The sequence below is a fragment of the Microcaecilia unicolor genome, chromosome 1 (assembly GCF_901765095.1).
Source record: "Microcaecilia unicolor chromosome 1, aMicUni1.1, whole genome shotgun sequence".
Lineage (NCBI taxonomy): Eukaryota > Metazoa > Chordata > Amphibia > Gymnophiona > Siphonopidae > Microcaecilia > Microcaecilia unicolor.
The window spans coordinates 105,148,830-105,167,012 of record NC_044031.1 but is presented as its reverse complement, the minus strand read 5'-3'; the positions used below and the strand labels follow the sequence as shown (position 1 = coordinate 105,167,012).

The following is an 18,183-nucleotide window of genomic DNA, read 5'->3' as shown; positions in this document are numbered from 1 at the left end:
TCCTCACAGTCGGAGGAAATGGACAGGGACTTAATTGAAGACATCCGCAAGATAGCAAGGAAAGGGCGGATGTGGTTCCTTTGCACAAGAGTGGAAGTAAGGAGGAGGTTGGGAATTACAGACCTGTCAGTCTGACCTCGGTGCTGAGTAAGCTAATGGAAATGCTTCTAAAGAGGAGAATTGTGAGATTTCTTGAACTAAATGGAATGCTGGACCTGAGGCAGCATGGCTTCACTAGTGGCAGGTCATTTCAGACAAATCTGTCTTCTTCGACTGGGTGACCAAACAGTTGAATGTGGGAGGGGCGCTTGATGTGGTTTACTTGGATTTCAGCAAAGCCTTTGACATGGTTCCGCACAGGCGACTGATAAATAAATTGAGTGCCCTCGGTATGGGACCTAGAGTAACTGATTGAGTTGAATATTGGTTGAATGGTAGGAGACAGAGGGTAGTGGTAAAAGGAGCTTGTTCTGAAGAAAAAGATGTTGTCAGTGGAGTACCGCAGGGATCGGTCCTAGGGCCGGCTCTTTTTAACAACTTTGTGAGTGATATTGCGGAAGGTTCTGTCTGGTAAGGTCTGTCTCCTTGCGGATGATACTAAACTCTGCAACAGGGTGGACACCCTGGAGGGTGTGAATGACATGAGGAAGGACCTAGCGAAGCTGGAGGAATGGACCGATATTTGGCAACTAAGGTTTAATCCCAAAAAATGCAGGGTCATGCACTTGGATCGCAAGAATCCGAGGGACCGGTACAGTATAGAGGGTGAAGTGCTTCAGTGTACGAAGGAAGAGCGGGACTTGGGAGTGATTGTGTCTGATGACCTTAAAGCTTCCAAACAGGTAGAAAAAGCGACGGTCAAAGCCAGAAGGATGCTAGGGTGCATAAAGAGAGGCATGACCAGCAGGAAAAAGGAAGTGATAGTGCCGTTATATAAGTCTCTAGTGAGGCCCCATTTGGAGTACTGCGTGCAGTTCTGTAGACCGCATCTACGGAAAGATATAACAGGATGGAGTCGGCCCAGAGGGCGGCTACAAAATTAGTACATAAGTACATAAGTATTGCCATACTGGGAAAGACCAAAGGTCCATCAAGCCCAGCATCCTGTTTCCAACAGTGGCCAATCCAGGTCACAGATACCTGGCAAGATCCCAAAAAATTACGAAATATTTTATAAGCTTACCCCAGAAATAGTGGATTTTCCCCAAGTCCATTTAATAATGGTCTATGGACTTTTCCTTTAGGAAGCCGTCCAAATCTTTTTTAAACTCTGCTAAGCTAACCGCCTTTACCACATTCTCTGGCAACGAATTCCAGAGTTTAATTACATGTAAGCGGTCTTGAACGCAAAAATTATAGGGACAGGCTTATGAACCTCAACATGTATACGCTAGAAGAGAGAGGAGGGAGAGAGGAGACATGATAGAGACGTTTAAATATCTCAAGGGCATTTATGTACAGGAAGAGAGCCTTTTTCAAATGAAGGAGAGCTCTGGAATGAGGAGGCATATGACAAAGTTAAGAGGGAATAATCTAAGGAAGTACTATTTCACAGAAAGGGTGGTGGAGGCGTGGAATGGCCTCCCGGTGGAGGTTGTGGAGTCGAGGACTGTTCCAGAATTTAAAAAGGCATGGGATAAGCATGTGGGATCGTTTAGGAACAGGAAGAATTAGGGGTTACAAAGGATGGGCAGACGGGTGAAGGGGGGCATCTATATATGGGTACAGTGGATTTGTGGTGGGTTTTGGAGAGCTTGCTCTTTCCTCCACAAATATAACAGGTAGCGGGGTATGGGCCTGGGTCCGTCTGTCTGAAGTGCACTGCATTACCCACTAAAAATGCTCCAGGAACCTTAAGTACATAAGTACATAAGTAGTGCCATACTGGGAAAGACCAAAGGTCCATCTAGCCCAGCATCCTGTCACCGACAGTGGCCAATCCAGGTCAAGGGCACCTGGCACGCTCCCCAAACGTAACTGTTATGGACCTGAGTATGACATCTGAGGCTGGCATGTTTTTTGAGGGTGGGAGGAGGTTAATGACCACTGTGGGAGTAATGGGAGGTCATCCCCGATTCCATCCGAACAATCCAAGAACATAAGACATTTGAATGTAAAATGATCATACACTTTGGAACTCACACAAAAGGCCTTAACAGAGACTTGGGGTTATTTGAACTCCACTACCAGGAATAATTGTATTGCCTTTCAGCTGCCTTCTTATTATTCTCACATATCAAACCCATGCGATCTACTTTCCTTTAATATTGACATTGCAAAAGCAATTTCTGATTTCTGTTTTCTGGCTATGTCATCTTTTTTCATTCTGCTTGGACCTGAGGAAGGGAGTGCTAACTCTTATATAATTTTCTTGCTTGTTAATTTTTATTCCAAACCATGGAAATGAATCATTATCTGGCTCATTTTCGAAAGAGAAGGATGTCCATCTTTCGACATAAAATGGAAGATGGACTTCCTTCTCACAGAGACGTCCAAATCAGTATAATCGAAACCCGATTTTGGACATCTCCAACTGCAGTCTGTCGCAAGGACCTCCAAATGTCAAGGGGGCGTGTTGGAGGCATAGCGAAGGCGGGACTTGGGTGTCCTTAACACTTGGATGTCTTTGACCCATAATCGAAAAAAACAAGGATGTCCCTGACGAACACTTGGAAGTTTTCATCCGGACGTGTTTTTATTATGAATAAGGCAAAAAAAGGTGCCCAAAATGACCAGGAAGAATTAGGGGTTACAGAGGATGGGCAGACTGGATGGGTCATATGGCCTTTTTCTGCCATCATGTTTCTATGTTTCTAGGTGTGCCCCAAGGACTGGGTTGTAAATGACTGCTCTAGAACTCTCTAGGGGTCACTTTCAGTTCTTGGGAATGAACCACTGAGGCATCTCCCAAATGGGAATGGTTAGCATATGGTTCAATCCCACTTCCCTGCTCTTTCCAACTACATACCAATATTACAAACATTATTATATGAAGATAGAATAAACTATAAGTTGGTAAAATAATTTTGGATCTGTGTGATTGATGATGAAACGGATGTGTAAGTCTCACTACTATAAATGGAGAAGTCAGTGAATGACACCGCTGAGGTCCACGGATATTACTGAGTGACATGAAAATAGATTGGTTTTGGTTGTTTTGGAAACAAATATATTTCAATAAAATGTCCATAGCTTCCTTACACTAGGATCATAAGCTGATATTGAAGAACAAAGAAAATGATGATTCTGTACTGAGAACATTAGATAAATTATAAAGCCTGAATCTGTGTTCTAAAGTCCTACTTTACATGTATGATAAATCCAGCTGCACGTTTCCTCTTTTTCAGAGAAAAGTATTAAAAACAATATCTGCACATGAAGCACCTAGTGATACATACAGCATTCAGCAGTGACGCACTGCTACACCATGCCGCTTACAGGGGAAAATTCTGTATTTTCAACTGCAAACTTTAGATGTCTAATATGTGTGTATTACAGTTTTACCTTTTGTTCTAATACATCCTTTTTATTCTGCATCAACAGAGTCTGGGAGTGGAAACAATCCCGCCTCCTTCTCCCAAAGCACCCAATACAGAGTTCAACTTCTCAGTTGGTTTTAAAGATTTAAATGGTAAGTAACGTGATAGTAACCTTTAGTTACTATTGTAGAGATTTCAGCCTTAATATCTGCAAGACTTAACACTCCAACTTTCCATTATGATATGTAAGTGCAATCCTATAAATCATTTCTGAACTGTGTTATGAAATTCTTGGGTAAGGATAAGCATCTACAAGTAGAAGTGAATCGATTTTTTATCTCATTTCAAAAGTACAAAGACTAGGGGACACTGGAGGAAATTACATGGAAATATTTTTAAAACAAATAGGAGGAAATATTTTTTTCACTCAACGAATAGTTAAGCTCTGGAACTCTTTGCCGGAGGATGTAGTAACAGCGGTTAGTGTATCTGGGTTTCCAAAAGATTTGCATAAGTTCCTGGAGGAAAAGTCCATAGTATGCTATTGAGACAGACATGAAGGAAGCCACTGCTTACCCTGGGATTAGTAGCATGGAATCTTACTACTATTTGGGTTTCTGTCATGTACTTGTGACCTGGATTGGCCACTGTTCTGGGCTAGATGGACCATTGGTCTGACCCAGTATGGCTATTCTTCATTTATTCATTTCAGTATTTATATACCGCTTAGACTTAAGCAGTTTAAAGTTTCATTTTACAGTTACTGTGTCTGTCCCTAGTGTGCTCATAGTCTAAGTAGTGCATTGTACTACTGCTGTACCTGGGGCAATGGAGGGCGAAGTGACTTGCTTAGAGTCACACAGAGCTGCAGAGGGAATGGAACCTGGCATCCCAGGATCTCAACTCACTGCCGACTCTCAGGCAGCAGCAGGAATTGAACCCAGTTCCCCAGGTCCGCAACCCACTGCACTAATCATTAGGCCACTCCTCCTCTTATGTTCTTACTAGCCGTTAAGCCCGTTAACGGGCAAGTATTGGTATGCTGTATATTGATGTATAACTCCCTCCCTCCCTCCCCTTGGCTCCCCGCCCTTCCTCCTTCCCTCCCTCCTAGCTCCAAGGCCCCATTCCCTCCCCTCCCAGCTCCAAGGCCCCCGTCCAAGCCAGCTCCAAGGCCCCCCTCTGTCCCTCCCCTCCCTCGCAGCTCCAAGGCCCCCCTCCTCCTTCTGAGCATTTCTCCTGCCTTCCCCTCCCCCCCCGAGGTCGCTGCTATCGCCCCTCCCCCCCGAGGTCGCCGCTACAGCTCCCCCCCCCCCCCCCCGAGGTCGCCACCGGCCCCCTCCACCCAGGCCCTCCCTCCCAGCTCCAAGGCCCGATTCCCTCCCAGCTCCAAGGGCCCCTCCTCCGTCCCTCCCAGCCAGCTGCAAGGCCCCCCTCTGTACATCCCTCCCAGCTCCAAGGCCCCCCTACTTCTGACCTCCCATGTCCAGCATCCTCCCTCCTTCCCTGCCAGCTTCAAGGCCCCCTGTCTCTCCCTCCCTCCTAGCTCCAAGGCCCCATTCCCTCCCCTCCCAGCTCCATGGCCTCCCCTCCCAGCTCCAAGGCCCCCCGTCCAAGCCAGCTCCAAGGCCCCCCTCCGTCCCTCCCCTCCCTCGCAGCTCCAAGGCCCCCCTCCTCCTTCTGAGCATTTCTCCTGCCTTCCCCTCCCCCCCGAGGTCGCTGCTGTCGCCGCTACCGCTCCCCCCCCCCCCGAGGTCACCACCGGCCCCCTCCACCCGGGCCCTCCCTCCCAGCTCCAAGGCCCGATTCCCTCCCAGCTCCAAGGGCCCCCCCCGTCCCTCCCAGCCAGCTGCAAGGCCCCCCTCTGTACATCCCTCCCAGCTCCAAGGCCCCCCTACTTCTGACCTCCCATGTCCAGCATCCTCCCTCCTTCCCTGCCAGCTTCAAGGCCCGTCTCTCCCTCCCTCCTAGCTTCAAGGCCCCATTCCCTCCCCTCCGAGCTCCATGGCCCCCCCTCCCAGCTCCAAGGCCCCCCCGTCCAAGCCAGCTCCAAGGCCCCCCCCCCCCCGTCCAAGCCAGCTCCAAGGCCCTCCTCCGTCCCTCCCCTCCCTCGCAGCTCCAAGGCCCCCTCCTCCTTCTGAGCATTTCTCCTGCCTTCCCCTCCCCCCCCGAGGTCACTGCTATTGCCCCTCCCCCCGAGGTCGCCGCTACCGCTCCCCCCCCCCGAGGTCGCCACCGGCCCCCTCCACCCGGGCCCTCTGTTCTACATTTAACTTACAGCACCGAAACCGCAGGCAGATCAGCTCTGTCGGCCTTCCTTCTCTGCCTTTGTCCCGCCCTTGTCTGACGTAACGTCAGCGAGGGCGGGGGACACAGGCTGGGAAGGAAGGCCGACGGGAGCTGATCTGCCTGTGGTTTCGGCGCTGTAAGTTAAATGTAGAAGAGAGGGCCTGGCCTGGTGGAGGGGGTTGGCTGCGACCTTGGGGGGGGGCGGCAGCGGCGACCTGCAGGGGGGGAGCGGCAGCGTCGACGTCCGTGTGGCAGTGACTGCACTCCTCCTCAGCGCAGAGTTTCCCTCTCTGTTCCGTCATCACGTCTTGACGTGGGGGCGGGACAGAGAGGGAAGTCTCTACTGCGCATTTGCAGGTGAGTCGGTCACTTGCCATTTATATGTTTGATGTTATTTTCTTTATCAATGGTATAATTTTTTTAACCTACTTTGGTAATAAAATAGCATTTTGGAGGCAATTCTGTAAGTGGGTGCCTCCTTTTAGGTGCTCTGATGCCACACGTTGACAGCACATTCTAAGATGGCATCTGGGCTCCCAAATGCCAATACAGAATACTGGCTAACCTAGCATCAGTGTACCTTATATTTAGATGCCCAAAGTTACAGGCACTACATGTTATTTGGAGTAGGGATGGACCATAGGATTTCCACAAAATAAGGGACTAGAGGTGGCATGCAGCAAATCTTTATTAGAAAAACAAATCATAAATTCAGTGCTAGATAAAATCCAAAGTGAATGTCCACCAGGAGAAGCCACAGTAAAGCCCAAGGACCCTACACAGATCTGTGTTTCGGCATGAATGCCTGCTTCAGGGGTCACCACATCTGAGAAATGTGATATTGCATGGGATCATCAAGGACTCTGAGCCTAAGTAGTAACAATTCACCATCGGAGTGCAAATGACAATAGTAGACTCACTGGTGAAACATTGATATCAGGAGCTGCAGGTCTTGTGCTCGCATGGATAATAGGGTAGACGGCAAGGTCACTCTCCAAGCTGGACAGAAGATTCTCCTTTACATTCTAAGTCAATGAAGACACTCTTAGAAACATGCTTTCCAAGATAGACAAGAAATCAGTAATTTCATTTACAATCAGCTTTTATAACTTCTTGGACTTTTTAAGAGTAGGCAACAGTTTCCAAGGTTAGTGTCAGGATGCAGTGGCCCTCCTCGAGCTCAGTGCAGCAAACAAAACTGTAGCCGGGCACAGCTCCCAGCTGCTCTGCCTTATTTTAAGGTCCAGAATCAGAAGTAAAAAAGCAAAACTGTCCCTGCCTCCTAGGACTGATTGAAACACTTCATATCTGTCTTCATTTACATCCATCTTAAATGTCCAGCAGGTAGAACTCTTTTTGAACAACAAACAAAAAGCTTTTAATCTGGATTTATAACAGCTTCCATATGCAGACTTGCCCAGCTCTTGGGGTGTTTATATACACAGTCTCAAGAATTCCCAAAATAAACCTATAAAAAATTTTAACATCACCATTCCAGTAGGAGAACAATCTTCCTTCCACTCCAGAATTTTCTGTTGTTCAGGATTGCAGGCATCAAACATAAGCTTTCAATTAGAATACAGCATGAGTCACAAAAACGCCAGCAGTTTCCCCTGCTCCCAAGTCAATTAGCTCTGGCTGTAGCGTCTACACCTCTAACCAGGGCTATAAGTAAAGCCTGGCAATTCTTACAGTTTGCTTTCTTCAGAATCTCTGGTTTCAGACCTTCAGTTTACAGAGCAACTTCATCATAATAAATAGCCTCTTATTATCCAGGCTGGCACTACTTCTGGCTTAGGCTTTGCAAAATTTCTCCCATATGGCTTTACCAAAACACTGCTTCCAGCCCCTATCTTGCTCCTGTCCTCTGGATCCCACTCCCCCTTCAGGCTAGGCTTGGCAAAATTCTTGGTTTCACAAAAACCTTATAAGAATAGAAGTATTTTTTATGCAAATTAATTATTTATTATTATCTCACTATCATTCATCTAGTACATATGAGATTATAAACCAACAATCTTATATAGATGCAACAGTATATTTCTCCATGAAATGCAAAGTCCTTTCCAATTGTATCGTGTTGTTCCAAACGTCAAAATATAAGATGGTTATTTAAATTGACTTGAAGTAACCTTAATCTCTTCAGTTCCATTATATAGTCAGTAAAAATCCTTTCTTTCAGCTCTACACAGTGCTGTGTTTCGCCATCGGCGTCCTCAGGAGCTAACACCACATCACCTCAGCGGTATTTTTACTCCAGTACATCCAGTTTCACCATACTCCATTTTCAGGGACCTCCTTGCCCTGAAAATGGACAACCCGTACCTTAATAGAACACGAAGCAGACTAACCAGTATAGAAGTGTGCAATTTATTAAATCAAGCACCTGACACGGCCATGTTTTGCCCTAAGGCTGCATCAGGGGTTAGAGCTATGAGGCAGGATTCTTCATTCATGTGGCTGCCGGCAGGACTGTCGCATGTATGGAGAGTCTGGCCAGTCTGTGACTACAGCTTGTTTTGCTGCTGAATTTGACCAGATTTGTATAAGGGGTCAGAACAACTATAAGTGTGTGTGTGTGGCTACTTCCCTAAGAGCTATTAGCAGATAGATGCATAAAATTCCTTTCATAGGCACAACAGTTTTGCCCTGAAGGCTATTTGGCCTCCTCATTAAATTATCCTTCACTGAGCCAAGAAAGTAGCACAAGGGTGTGACCCAGATGTGAAAATCAAAACTTGTAACTCAGAGTTTTGCTAATAAATGAATGTGCTGTGAAACCGGAAGCTACAAACATCCAGTGATATCAGACATAATTCATAAATAGATGCATTCCTCACACTCTCATATTGTCATGAAAATATTAATTCATTTAGCGTAGCTGTCTTTAATCTCCATGGAATAAATATACTTTTTCATTTGCAAAATCACTCCACCTGATATTCAAAGTGATTTAAGGTGGCAGGAGCCACTCCTGCCTGCTTAAATCGCTTACTGTTGCCTAAACGGGGATATTCAGTGGCACTTAACTGGACAGTGCCATTGAATATCTCCAGAGCTCGCCCAACAAAACAGTGGGCCGGTCAGGGGCAGCACTGGGGGCAGTGCTGCGGAGGAGCCAGGGGTTTTGACAATATTCAAAGCTGTCCTAAATTTACCCGCGTAGCTATGCGGGTGCCAGCACTGAATATCAGCCGGGACCTGCCCATCCCCGTCCTGGCCTCCCAAATACTCCCCCTCCCTCCTTCCCCTCACCCCAGCCCGTGAGCATCAACGTACCTCTCCTGCCCCCTGAATGAACTGCCCCTTCTTCCCCAAGGTCTAGGTAGGCTCCCTGGGCCTACCTGTCTCTTTGGTGGGCCTAGTGGGGTTATTTGCACTTGAAAATGGCTGCCATGGCCTCTTATTAGTGCCCAAGAATTGGTGCTAATTGCTTCATTACTCAATTAAAATGCATGTGCAAGTCGGGCACACTCCCAAATTTGTGAATGCAATTTGGTTGGCTCATGATGTTGGACTATAGGTATTGTTGTTGTTTGTCCATTGTTTGGACAATGTATATATGTGGCCTCACACTGTTACAAAAGACCTGTTTAAAGAGTAAACCAGAGCTATCCACATATAAAAATCTTTAGAACATTACCTCCAATATGTGGCTGAAAATTTGAATGGGTAGATTTAGACTTATCGTTTGTGCAACTGTGGTTACTTAGCTACACTGAATATCACATTAGCTGGCTAAATGTGTCTCTGGGCACAGGGCCGTGCCAACCCAGTAAGCGGGGTAAGAACCGCAGGGGGGCGCCTGCCTTCAAGGGCGCCATTTAAAAATAAATAAAATAAATAAACCTTACCACGTAGGCACGGCCCTGTATAATTATTTAAAGTAAAAAGCAGTTCTTGGCCTGTCTGACAGACTTTTAAGGCAGTACGCAAGCCAGCTTCACGCCGGGATGTCCGCCGAAATTTGAAAGCAACAGAAAAAGAACGGAGGAAGAAAGTAAAAGAGAAAGCTTCGGAGCTGAAACAGATGATCCATGACCGGCGCCCTTGAGCACCCGCTGCCAGTGGCGTAGCAAGGTCCGCCCGGGGGGGGGGGGTGCTCTGCTCCCGCTGTTCCCAACTTGGCTTTAAAAAAAAAGATTTGTGAAGCGCCGGAGTCGCAGGCAGCGCCTCGCCTGCCCTGCTTGTAAAGATCTCCTCGTCGTCGTCAGGCCTTCCCACATTGAGTCCCGCCCTCGCGGAAATAGAAAGTTACCTCAGAGGAGGGTGGGACTCAATGTGGGAAAGCCCGACGACGAGGAGGAGATCTTTACAAGCAGGGCAGGCGAGGCGCTGCCTGCGACTCCGGCGCTTCACAAATCTTTTTTTTAAAGCCAAGTTGGGAGCAGCGGGAGCGGAGCTGGTGGTAGGTTAGTAGAAATGAATAAAATGCTCTTGAAAAAGTGTCTGCGCATGGAAATTGATGGTGTAAGAGAGGGTCTGGCTTCTTGAATGGAAGACTGAGTCTTTTTAGTAGCAGAGCACTATTTTCTTTCTTAAGAAAGTGGCCTGAGGCACAGGTTTCCCTGTGTCCAGCATGGTACTAGTTTTTTTTTTTAACTCATGTTACAGTCTTTGTACAGTAGATTTTCATTGAAGTTTAGATTCTATTATACAGTATCTGCCTAGGGCAACAATCCAACATTGTAAAGTTATTATGGATATGATAGCTTCTCTCTAGCCCAGACTGACAGATGAATAGTGAGTTTCCAGCTAGGACTAAGCTGGTACGTTTCTGGAAGCATTTGCTTTTAAAATAAAGTAATTGCCAAGAGAAATCTGAGAACATTTTCATTCATATTGTCTTAAGTAGCTTTTTGTATATAAATACTCTAACAGCAAGCAAGAAAAATGGCTTAACTTAAATTACATTGGTTTTACTTATAAATGGTTCAGTGAGAACCTTTTTTGGGCATTCTTGGTTTTTTTTGGGGGGGGTGGTTTGCTTCACTGTGTAGAGCATAGTGTTGAACTTTCAGGTTTGTGTAAGTTAAATGTTAATGGTCTTTCTCAAATTTTAAAAGGCATTGAAGCCAGAGGTTTCCCAGAATATATTTGGTGGTTTAACTTTCTCCAGACTATTTACTTTCAGGCATAGAATTTTGGGTAGTTTTTACTTTAAAGGAGAAGGTCTATGGAGTAAACAGTACAGCTGATTAGGTGTGCTGTCTTCTAGATCCATATTGTGCATCTGCTCTTCTGTATGAATTTTTAGAACCGATTTAACTGTTAAGATTGATTTGTCATATCTTTCCCAGTAAAAACACTTCTAAGCTGGCTTCTTTATTACCACATATACGTGTGTGCCTTCAGGGCCGTGCTTAGGGTCTCTGGCGCCCCCCTGCAGACTATCAGTTGCCCCCCCCCCCCCCCGTGAAAATGATCACACCCCCCCCCCCCATGAAAATGATCGCTCACCACTTGCCACACTGAAAGGAATTGTCAGCAATATTCTTAGAAACAAATTGCTATACATTGCAAAATAAGATAGCAGATGTAAATTCTCAAAGTGGACATATTCCAAACGCTAAACTGAAAATAAAATAATTTTTTTCTACCTTTGTTGTCGGTGACTTTCTTTTTTCAATCATGCTGGTCCAGTATCTGATTCTGCTGCTATCTGTCCTCTTAACTCCATTTCCAGGGCTTCCTTTCCATTTATTTCTTTACTTTTCTCCTTTCTTCTTCATTTCTTGCTCTATATCCATTTCCAGCAATTTCTCCTCTCTCCCTGGGTCCTGCCCTCCCATCCATGTCCATTCTTGTCCCTCTCTGCCCTTCCCTCCTCCATCCATAGCCAGCAATCCTCCTCTCTCCCCTCCCCTCCATTTCCAGCAATTTGTCCTCTCCCTGGGCCCCCATGTCCATCCTTGTCCCTCTCTGCCCTTCCCTCCTCCATCCATAGCCAGCAATCCTCTCTCCCCTCCCCTTCCAGCAATTTGTCCTCTCCCTGGGCCCTGCCCTCCCATCCATGCCTCTCTGCCCTCCCATCCATTCAGGGTCTGCCCTCCCTCTCACTCCCCATTCCATCCAGGATCTATCCCCCCTCTCTCACTGCCCCCTCTTTTCGGCTCCCAGTTCCCACCTGCGGCTGCCCCTAGTTCCAGATCCATTGATTCTCCCATCCACCCCTGCCCCAGGCATGACCCCATTCTCCCTCCTGCTCACTTTTCAGACCCCAGTTCCAGCTCCATGCCCCTTCTCCCATCTGTCTCCCACCCAGTCCCTTCTGCCCATCCGAGTCCCCCTCACCCCATCTGTCTCCCACCCAGTCCCTTCTGCTATCCAAGTGCCCCCCACCCTCACCCCATCTGTCTCCCACCCAGTCCCTTCTGCCCATCCGAGTCCCCCTCACCCCATCTGTCTCCCACCCAGTCCCTTCTGCTATCCAAGTGCCCCCCACCCTCACCCCATCTGTCTCCCACCCATTCCCTTCTGCCCATCTGAGTCCCCTCACCCCATCTGTCTCCCACCCAGTCCCTTCTGCTATCCAAGTGCCCCCCACCCTCACCCCATCTGTCTCCCACCCAGTCCCTTCTGCCCATCCGAGTCCCCCTCACCCCATCTGGCTCCCACCCAGTACCTTCTGCCCATCCGAGTCCCCCTCACCCCATCTGTCTCCCACCCAGTCCCTTCTGCTATCCGAGTCCTCCCCCACCTTCACGGTCACCCCATCTGTCCCCCACCCTCACCCTGCCTCGTCTTCTCCCTGCCACCCGTCTTTAAAAAGAAATTGCCGACGCGATAGCGAGCGCAGCACCTCGTGTGCAAGTAAAAGAAGCGAATCCGATCATCTCATTGGGCCTTCTTTCACTGTCCCGCCCTAGAGGAAATAGGAAGTTGCGTCAGAGGAGGGCGGGACAGTGAGAGAAGGGCCAATGAGATGATCGGATCCGCTTCTTTTACTTGCACACGAGGTGCTGCGCTCGCTCGGCAAATACATTTAAAGGGCTGGTGCAGGAGGGGGGGGGTGCCAGGATGAAGAGCAGCGGGAGCGGCGGCACCCCCCTCTCTGGTGCCAAAAGATTTAAAGTCCTCGGCGGGGCGAGGGTAAGCACCGCGGCGGCGCCCTCCAGAGGTGGGCGCCCCCCTGCGGCGCTTACCTCGCTTACTGCATCGGCACGGCCCTGTGTGCCTTGCCAGTGTTACTGCATGTTTTTAGCCAGTGTAAGAAGCCACAGTTTTAAATGGGTAGATTTGCTGGCTAAAACCCAGTATTAGGTAGCTAAATCTGTTGACGCCTAAGGCTTTATTTTTCTCGATTTTCACCATGGAAAATGCTAGTGAACTGAGAAGAAAAGTTCTGTATACCTCTGTATTCTGAGTATTATCTTTTCCACAAATATTTTGCTTTTCCTTGCCAGAGTCTCTCAACGCACTGGAGGACAATGACTTAGACGCATTAATGGCTGACCTCATGGCAGACATCAATGAAACTGAAAAGAAGACATTCCAAGCACAGAAGCCACCTTCTTCCTCCCAGAGAAGCACCTTTACTGACCCTGAGCCAGGTTTCAGCATTGCAGCTTCTTTTGATTATCAATCAAACATCCCTGCTGCCTACACTCAAGATTTTGAAGACTATTTACCACCTCTGCCTTTACCTCCCAAACTTGATTTAGCCCTACCACTGCCACCTCCAGAGCCTTCTGAGCCACTGTCAAAGGTAAATCTGCCACTACGTACAGGTCTCTATTATAAAAACAAATCTCCACATGTAAATAAGATTTGCACATGGAGATTGCATAGTGGTTAGAGTGGTGGACTTTGGTCCTGGGGAACTGAGGAACTGAGTTCAATTCCCACGTCAGGCACAGGCAGCTCCTTATGACTCTGGGCAAGTCACTTAACCCTCCATTGCCCCATGTAAGCCGCATTGAGCCTGCCATGAGTGGGAAAGCGCGGGGTACAAATGTAACAAAAAAAAATATGCATAGAAATGGTGATTTCAGAGAGTTGTTATTTATATGTGCAGTCACAAGGACATAGGACTAATGCTAATACTATTCTGCTGTTACCCTATAAATCCAAAGTGGATCAGAAAAAATAAACAAATAAAACAACTGGTTATCACCAGATTGTCACAGAAACAAAGAATCAAAATCTAGCTCTATCATAAATTAAGATACCTTCAGGTTTCAACTGATGGTAAATTGCCAAATAATCACATAGATTTCTTAAGTCAGAAGGTAAACTATTCCATGTTAAAGCAGCTTGGTACACGAAAATTATCATTGTTTTGTATCTCAATCCTTTTGCACTAGGAAAATGCAGAAACAACTGCTCATTGTTATTTGCTCATAATGACCCATTGATGGAAATAGAATCAGATGACTCATATTGATTTGCATCGCAAGATTTTAAAAATCTTACAGGCTTCTATAGATAGCAAGTGTAACTTCTTTAAGAGAGAAGTTGCTCGGTCAAGCTTTCTAGCAAAACATAACAATCTAGTTGCAATATCATGGAAAGTTTGCAAGTAGAAATGGGTAGCCCAAAAATTTTCATTTCATGTGGTTTCCCATGATATTCAACAAACACAGAGAGGTGGTTCAGATCTGCACCAAGGTGAGATGAAAGAAAAATGATCCCAACCAAAGTACAACAAAAACAATGCTTTATTAAAACCAAGTACTCAACGTGGTCCATGTTTCGCCCAATCAGGGCTGCCTCAGGGGTATGAATGAAAAACAATAATCAATAATTACATGAGCATACAAAATTTATAAATTACTAAACACATAGAATGTGAGGGATCTAGGTAAAAAATAGTGTGTACTAACAACAGAAATAAACACACCATGTAAAATAATTAAACAAACCAAATCATAGTAATCATAACAGTCAGTGTGCAGATGGACAAGTGTGTGCGTGTGCAATAATATAAAAGGCTAAAAATAATCCCCCCCCCCCCCCCCCCCCCCCCGATATTCAAAACTATTTAACCAGCCAGAAATAGCTCCTGGCCGGTTAAATAGGATTTAAGTGCCTAAACACAGATATTCAGGAGGAAATAACCGGTTATCTCTTGTGGAATATCCTGGTTAGCTCCTAACCGCTAACCAGCTATATCGCACGACATAGACGGTTAGGCTCGGATATTCAATGCCTAACCAGCTAGGTTAAGCAGTCAAAATAGGCCACTTAAATAGCAGGCCTATCAAAAGTTAACCAGTTAGCATTGAATAAAGTCATAGATGGTTAACTTTTTAGCAGAGAAAATAAACCCGGATATTCAATTCTGGTTGCAGGATACGGCCTGGCATTAAATATCCAGGTTTAATGCCACTGGCAGACAGCAAATGTGCTACCCACCACCGGCAGAATATCGGGCCCAATGTGTACACAACACATATAATAGTCAGTAGTGCAGCTCACTCTAAAACATAAATAAGTAAATAAAGTGTCTATGGTATACTCTTATAAACACTCATTTAAAACGCATACCACAGTGAAAAGTGAAAAGCTGGTGTAAATGCCTACGCCTAAATCTAGGCGCACTCCCCTGAATTCTATAACCACGTGTGTAGATTTCACTGATGGCCCAAATACTCCCATACTCCGCCCATTGCCACGCCCCCTTTGTGCTATGCATGCTGGAATTTACGCACACCTCTTTTTAGAGAACATCTAAAAAGATGTGCATGTAAAATCCAATTATTGCCATTTAGTGTTAATAATTGGTCGCTATTGGCCAATTCAACACTAATAGGCTCTTTAACCAATTGAGTAGCGCATGTAAATTGTTGGCATGCACAATGTAACATGCACTACTCGGCACACCATATATAGAATCTGGGGGTTTATATGTTTCATGATTTATTTATTTTAGACATTTTGTATGTTCATGTTATTATTGATTATTGTTTTTAGTTCATACCCCTGAGAAATGTGGACCACGTTGGCTACTTGGTTTTAATGAAGCATTTCTCATAATATTTACAGGAATTTTCATTTTATTTGTTTTTGTTTGGCCATTTTATCATTTTATCAATTGCCGATAATAGTGTACACTCTTGGAAATAGTGTGCACTATATGGAAAGAGAGTGCACTTTTTTCCCAGTAGGGTGCACTAGTTTGTGCACGTGCCAACAGTTCACACATGTATGGTGGTTCCACTATCAGGAAACAGTGTGCCGTCATCCAAAAACAGTGTGCCCTCTTTACACATACTGCACAGCGTATCTAGGAATGGAGAACTTTCTATAGCATCCACGGACATTGAATACGTTATTGTATCTAAAATTCCAGGCAATTATCTTTATAACATGCAGGCAGAAGAGGCGGGATCTGCACCTAAATTTTATACGTGAGTCAAAAAGGGGGTGTGGAAAATGGGAGGCTCATGGACAGGTCATGGGCGGATTGGGGTGTTCCTTTAAGTTACGCACATAATTATACAATAAGGGCATTTGCACCTAAATTTAGGCATGAGCATTTGTACCATGTTTTAGTTGGTGCAAATGGCCACACCTAAAGTTAGGCACGATTCCTAGGCAAATGTTCTATTCTCTAAACCACACCTATCTTTAAACACGGTTTATAGAATAGCGGTTTTTTTCAGTGCTGATTTTTTTTCCATATATTTATTCATTTTTTAGGATTTATGTGTAGAGGGTCATCCTGTTCTTCGAGTACTTGGGGGGCATTTTCTTTAAGGGCCTTGGAGATCAGTAGAGTTTTAAATTTAGCCCTGTATTGTACTGGTAGCCAGTGAAGTTTTTGCAAAAATGGTGTGATGTGGTCACATCCCTTGCAACATTTTGAATCAATTGGAGCTGGTGCAGACCCTTTGTAGTCAGACTAGTTTAGAGTGCATTACAGTAATCCAATCTTGATGTTATCATGGTATGCACAACAGGGATAATTTTGAATTTAGTGCATAATTTTAAGGTCCAACAAAACCAATCCCAGAACACACACCCCCCCTTTTCATATTCGTGCTTGCATGTGTACATTCAGTAGTAAACAAACTGCTTTTCTAAAATCACTGGTTACATGCCTATAATCGTTTACACATGTAAACCAGCTTTTTACATGTCTAACTCTTGTAAAATAGTCCTTACTTTATAAAACTTTCTATTAAATGATAGCTTAGGCTAATAGAGCAGAGGACTGACATGCTAATAATTTTTCTTTATACAATTGACAGAGTACATTGGAGTAACAGTGATAATAGGAGCTCTGTTTTTGCTGTGGTCTGAAATTCCTTGCTTGTTCGTAAAACCTTTGGCAGAAGTAACAATATCTAGCCCATGCAACTGTAATCCTAGAAATTCACATCTTTCCAAGACATGTTAACCTTCTTCTGAGGTGTGTTTTTCAGTTAAGGAAATGAAGTTGGATAGAGAAACTGCACATTGAAAAACTGAATCATCTCCTTAAGATTAAAGATTACAGAAATAATAATAAAAAAATGCACAGCATTAACATCACAGCAGTGCCGAGCTAAGCCTCTTAGCTTTCCATCAAGTTTGGCATTTCTATTTAAGCCTGTCTTGAGTTGACGTAGGAGCTCTGGAGTCCCTGATGATCACTGTGATTACACGGAGATGGTAGATAAAATGGCAAGGTGCTTAGCAGAAGATAAACACATATTTCACAGCCTTAAAGATGTTTGTATTAATTGAACATATCAGGATAAATATTCAGTCAGTGGCAATCGGCAGTTTTTTTGCTGCCACTGCCAGCTTTATGCCCAAATATTCAATGCTGAGCCATGGCCAAGCACCAGCACTATATATCTGGATATGTGCAGATCAGGGGCGTATCTGGACTCTGGCAGTAGGGGGGGCCAGGGCCAGAGGGAGGGGGCACATTTAGCCTCCCCCCGGCACCACCGACCCCCCCCCCCCCGCCATTGCCAGAGCCTCCCCTGCCACCAACGACTCCCCCCCCCGCCATTGCCAGAGACCCCCCTGCCACCAACGACTCTCTCCACCTCCTCTCCCGCCGCCAACCCTCCCCCGCTGACGTTGTTTACCTTTGCTGGCGGGGACCCCAACCCCCACCAGCCGAGGTCCACTTCCGCCTGCTTTTAAAAATAATTCTTCAGCTGGCAGGGGACCCCAACCCCCGCCAGCCGCCGAGGTCTTCAAAGTTCTTGTTCGTCGTCCTCCTCCGTGGCCATGCTGTACGCTGCTGATTCGGAGTCTGTCTGACGTCGCACCACGTTGTACGCGCGTACAACGTGGTGCGACGTCAGACAGACTCCGAATCAACAGGGTACAGCATGGCCACGGAGGACGACGAACAAGAACTTTGAAGACCTCGGCAGCTGGCGGGGGTTGGGGTCCCCCACCAGCAAAGGTAAACAACATTAGTGGGGGAGGGTTGGCGGCGGGAGGGGGACCAGGGCGAAATCTGTGGGGG

The 18,183-nt window shown here is 46.1% G+C and overlaps 1 protein-coding gene across 1 annotated transcript in view; it reads left to right on the top strand.

The window, feature by feature from the left end:
• APBB1IP (amyloid beta precursor protein binding family B member 1 interacting protein) overlaps window positions 1-18,183 on the top strand; it is a 247,373-nt gene that overhangs the window by 80,342 nt on the left and 148,848 nt on the right. The window contains exons 3-4 of the mRNA XM_030199285.1: window positions 3,544-3,631; window positions 13,175-13,476. Coding sequence (XP_030055145.1) covers window positions 3,544-3,631; window positions 13,175-13,476 — 390 coding nt within the window. The remainder of the gene's footprint in view (window positions 1-3,543; window positions 3,632-13,174; window positions 13,477-18,183) is intronic.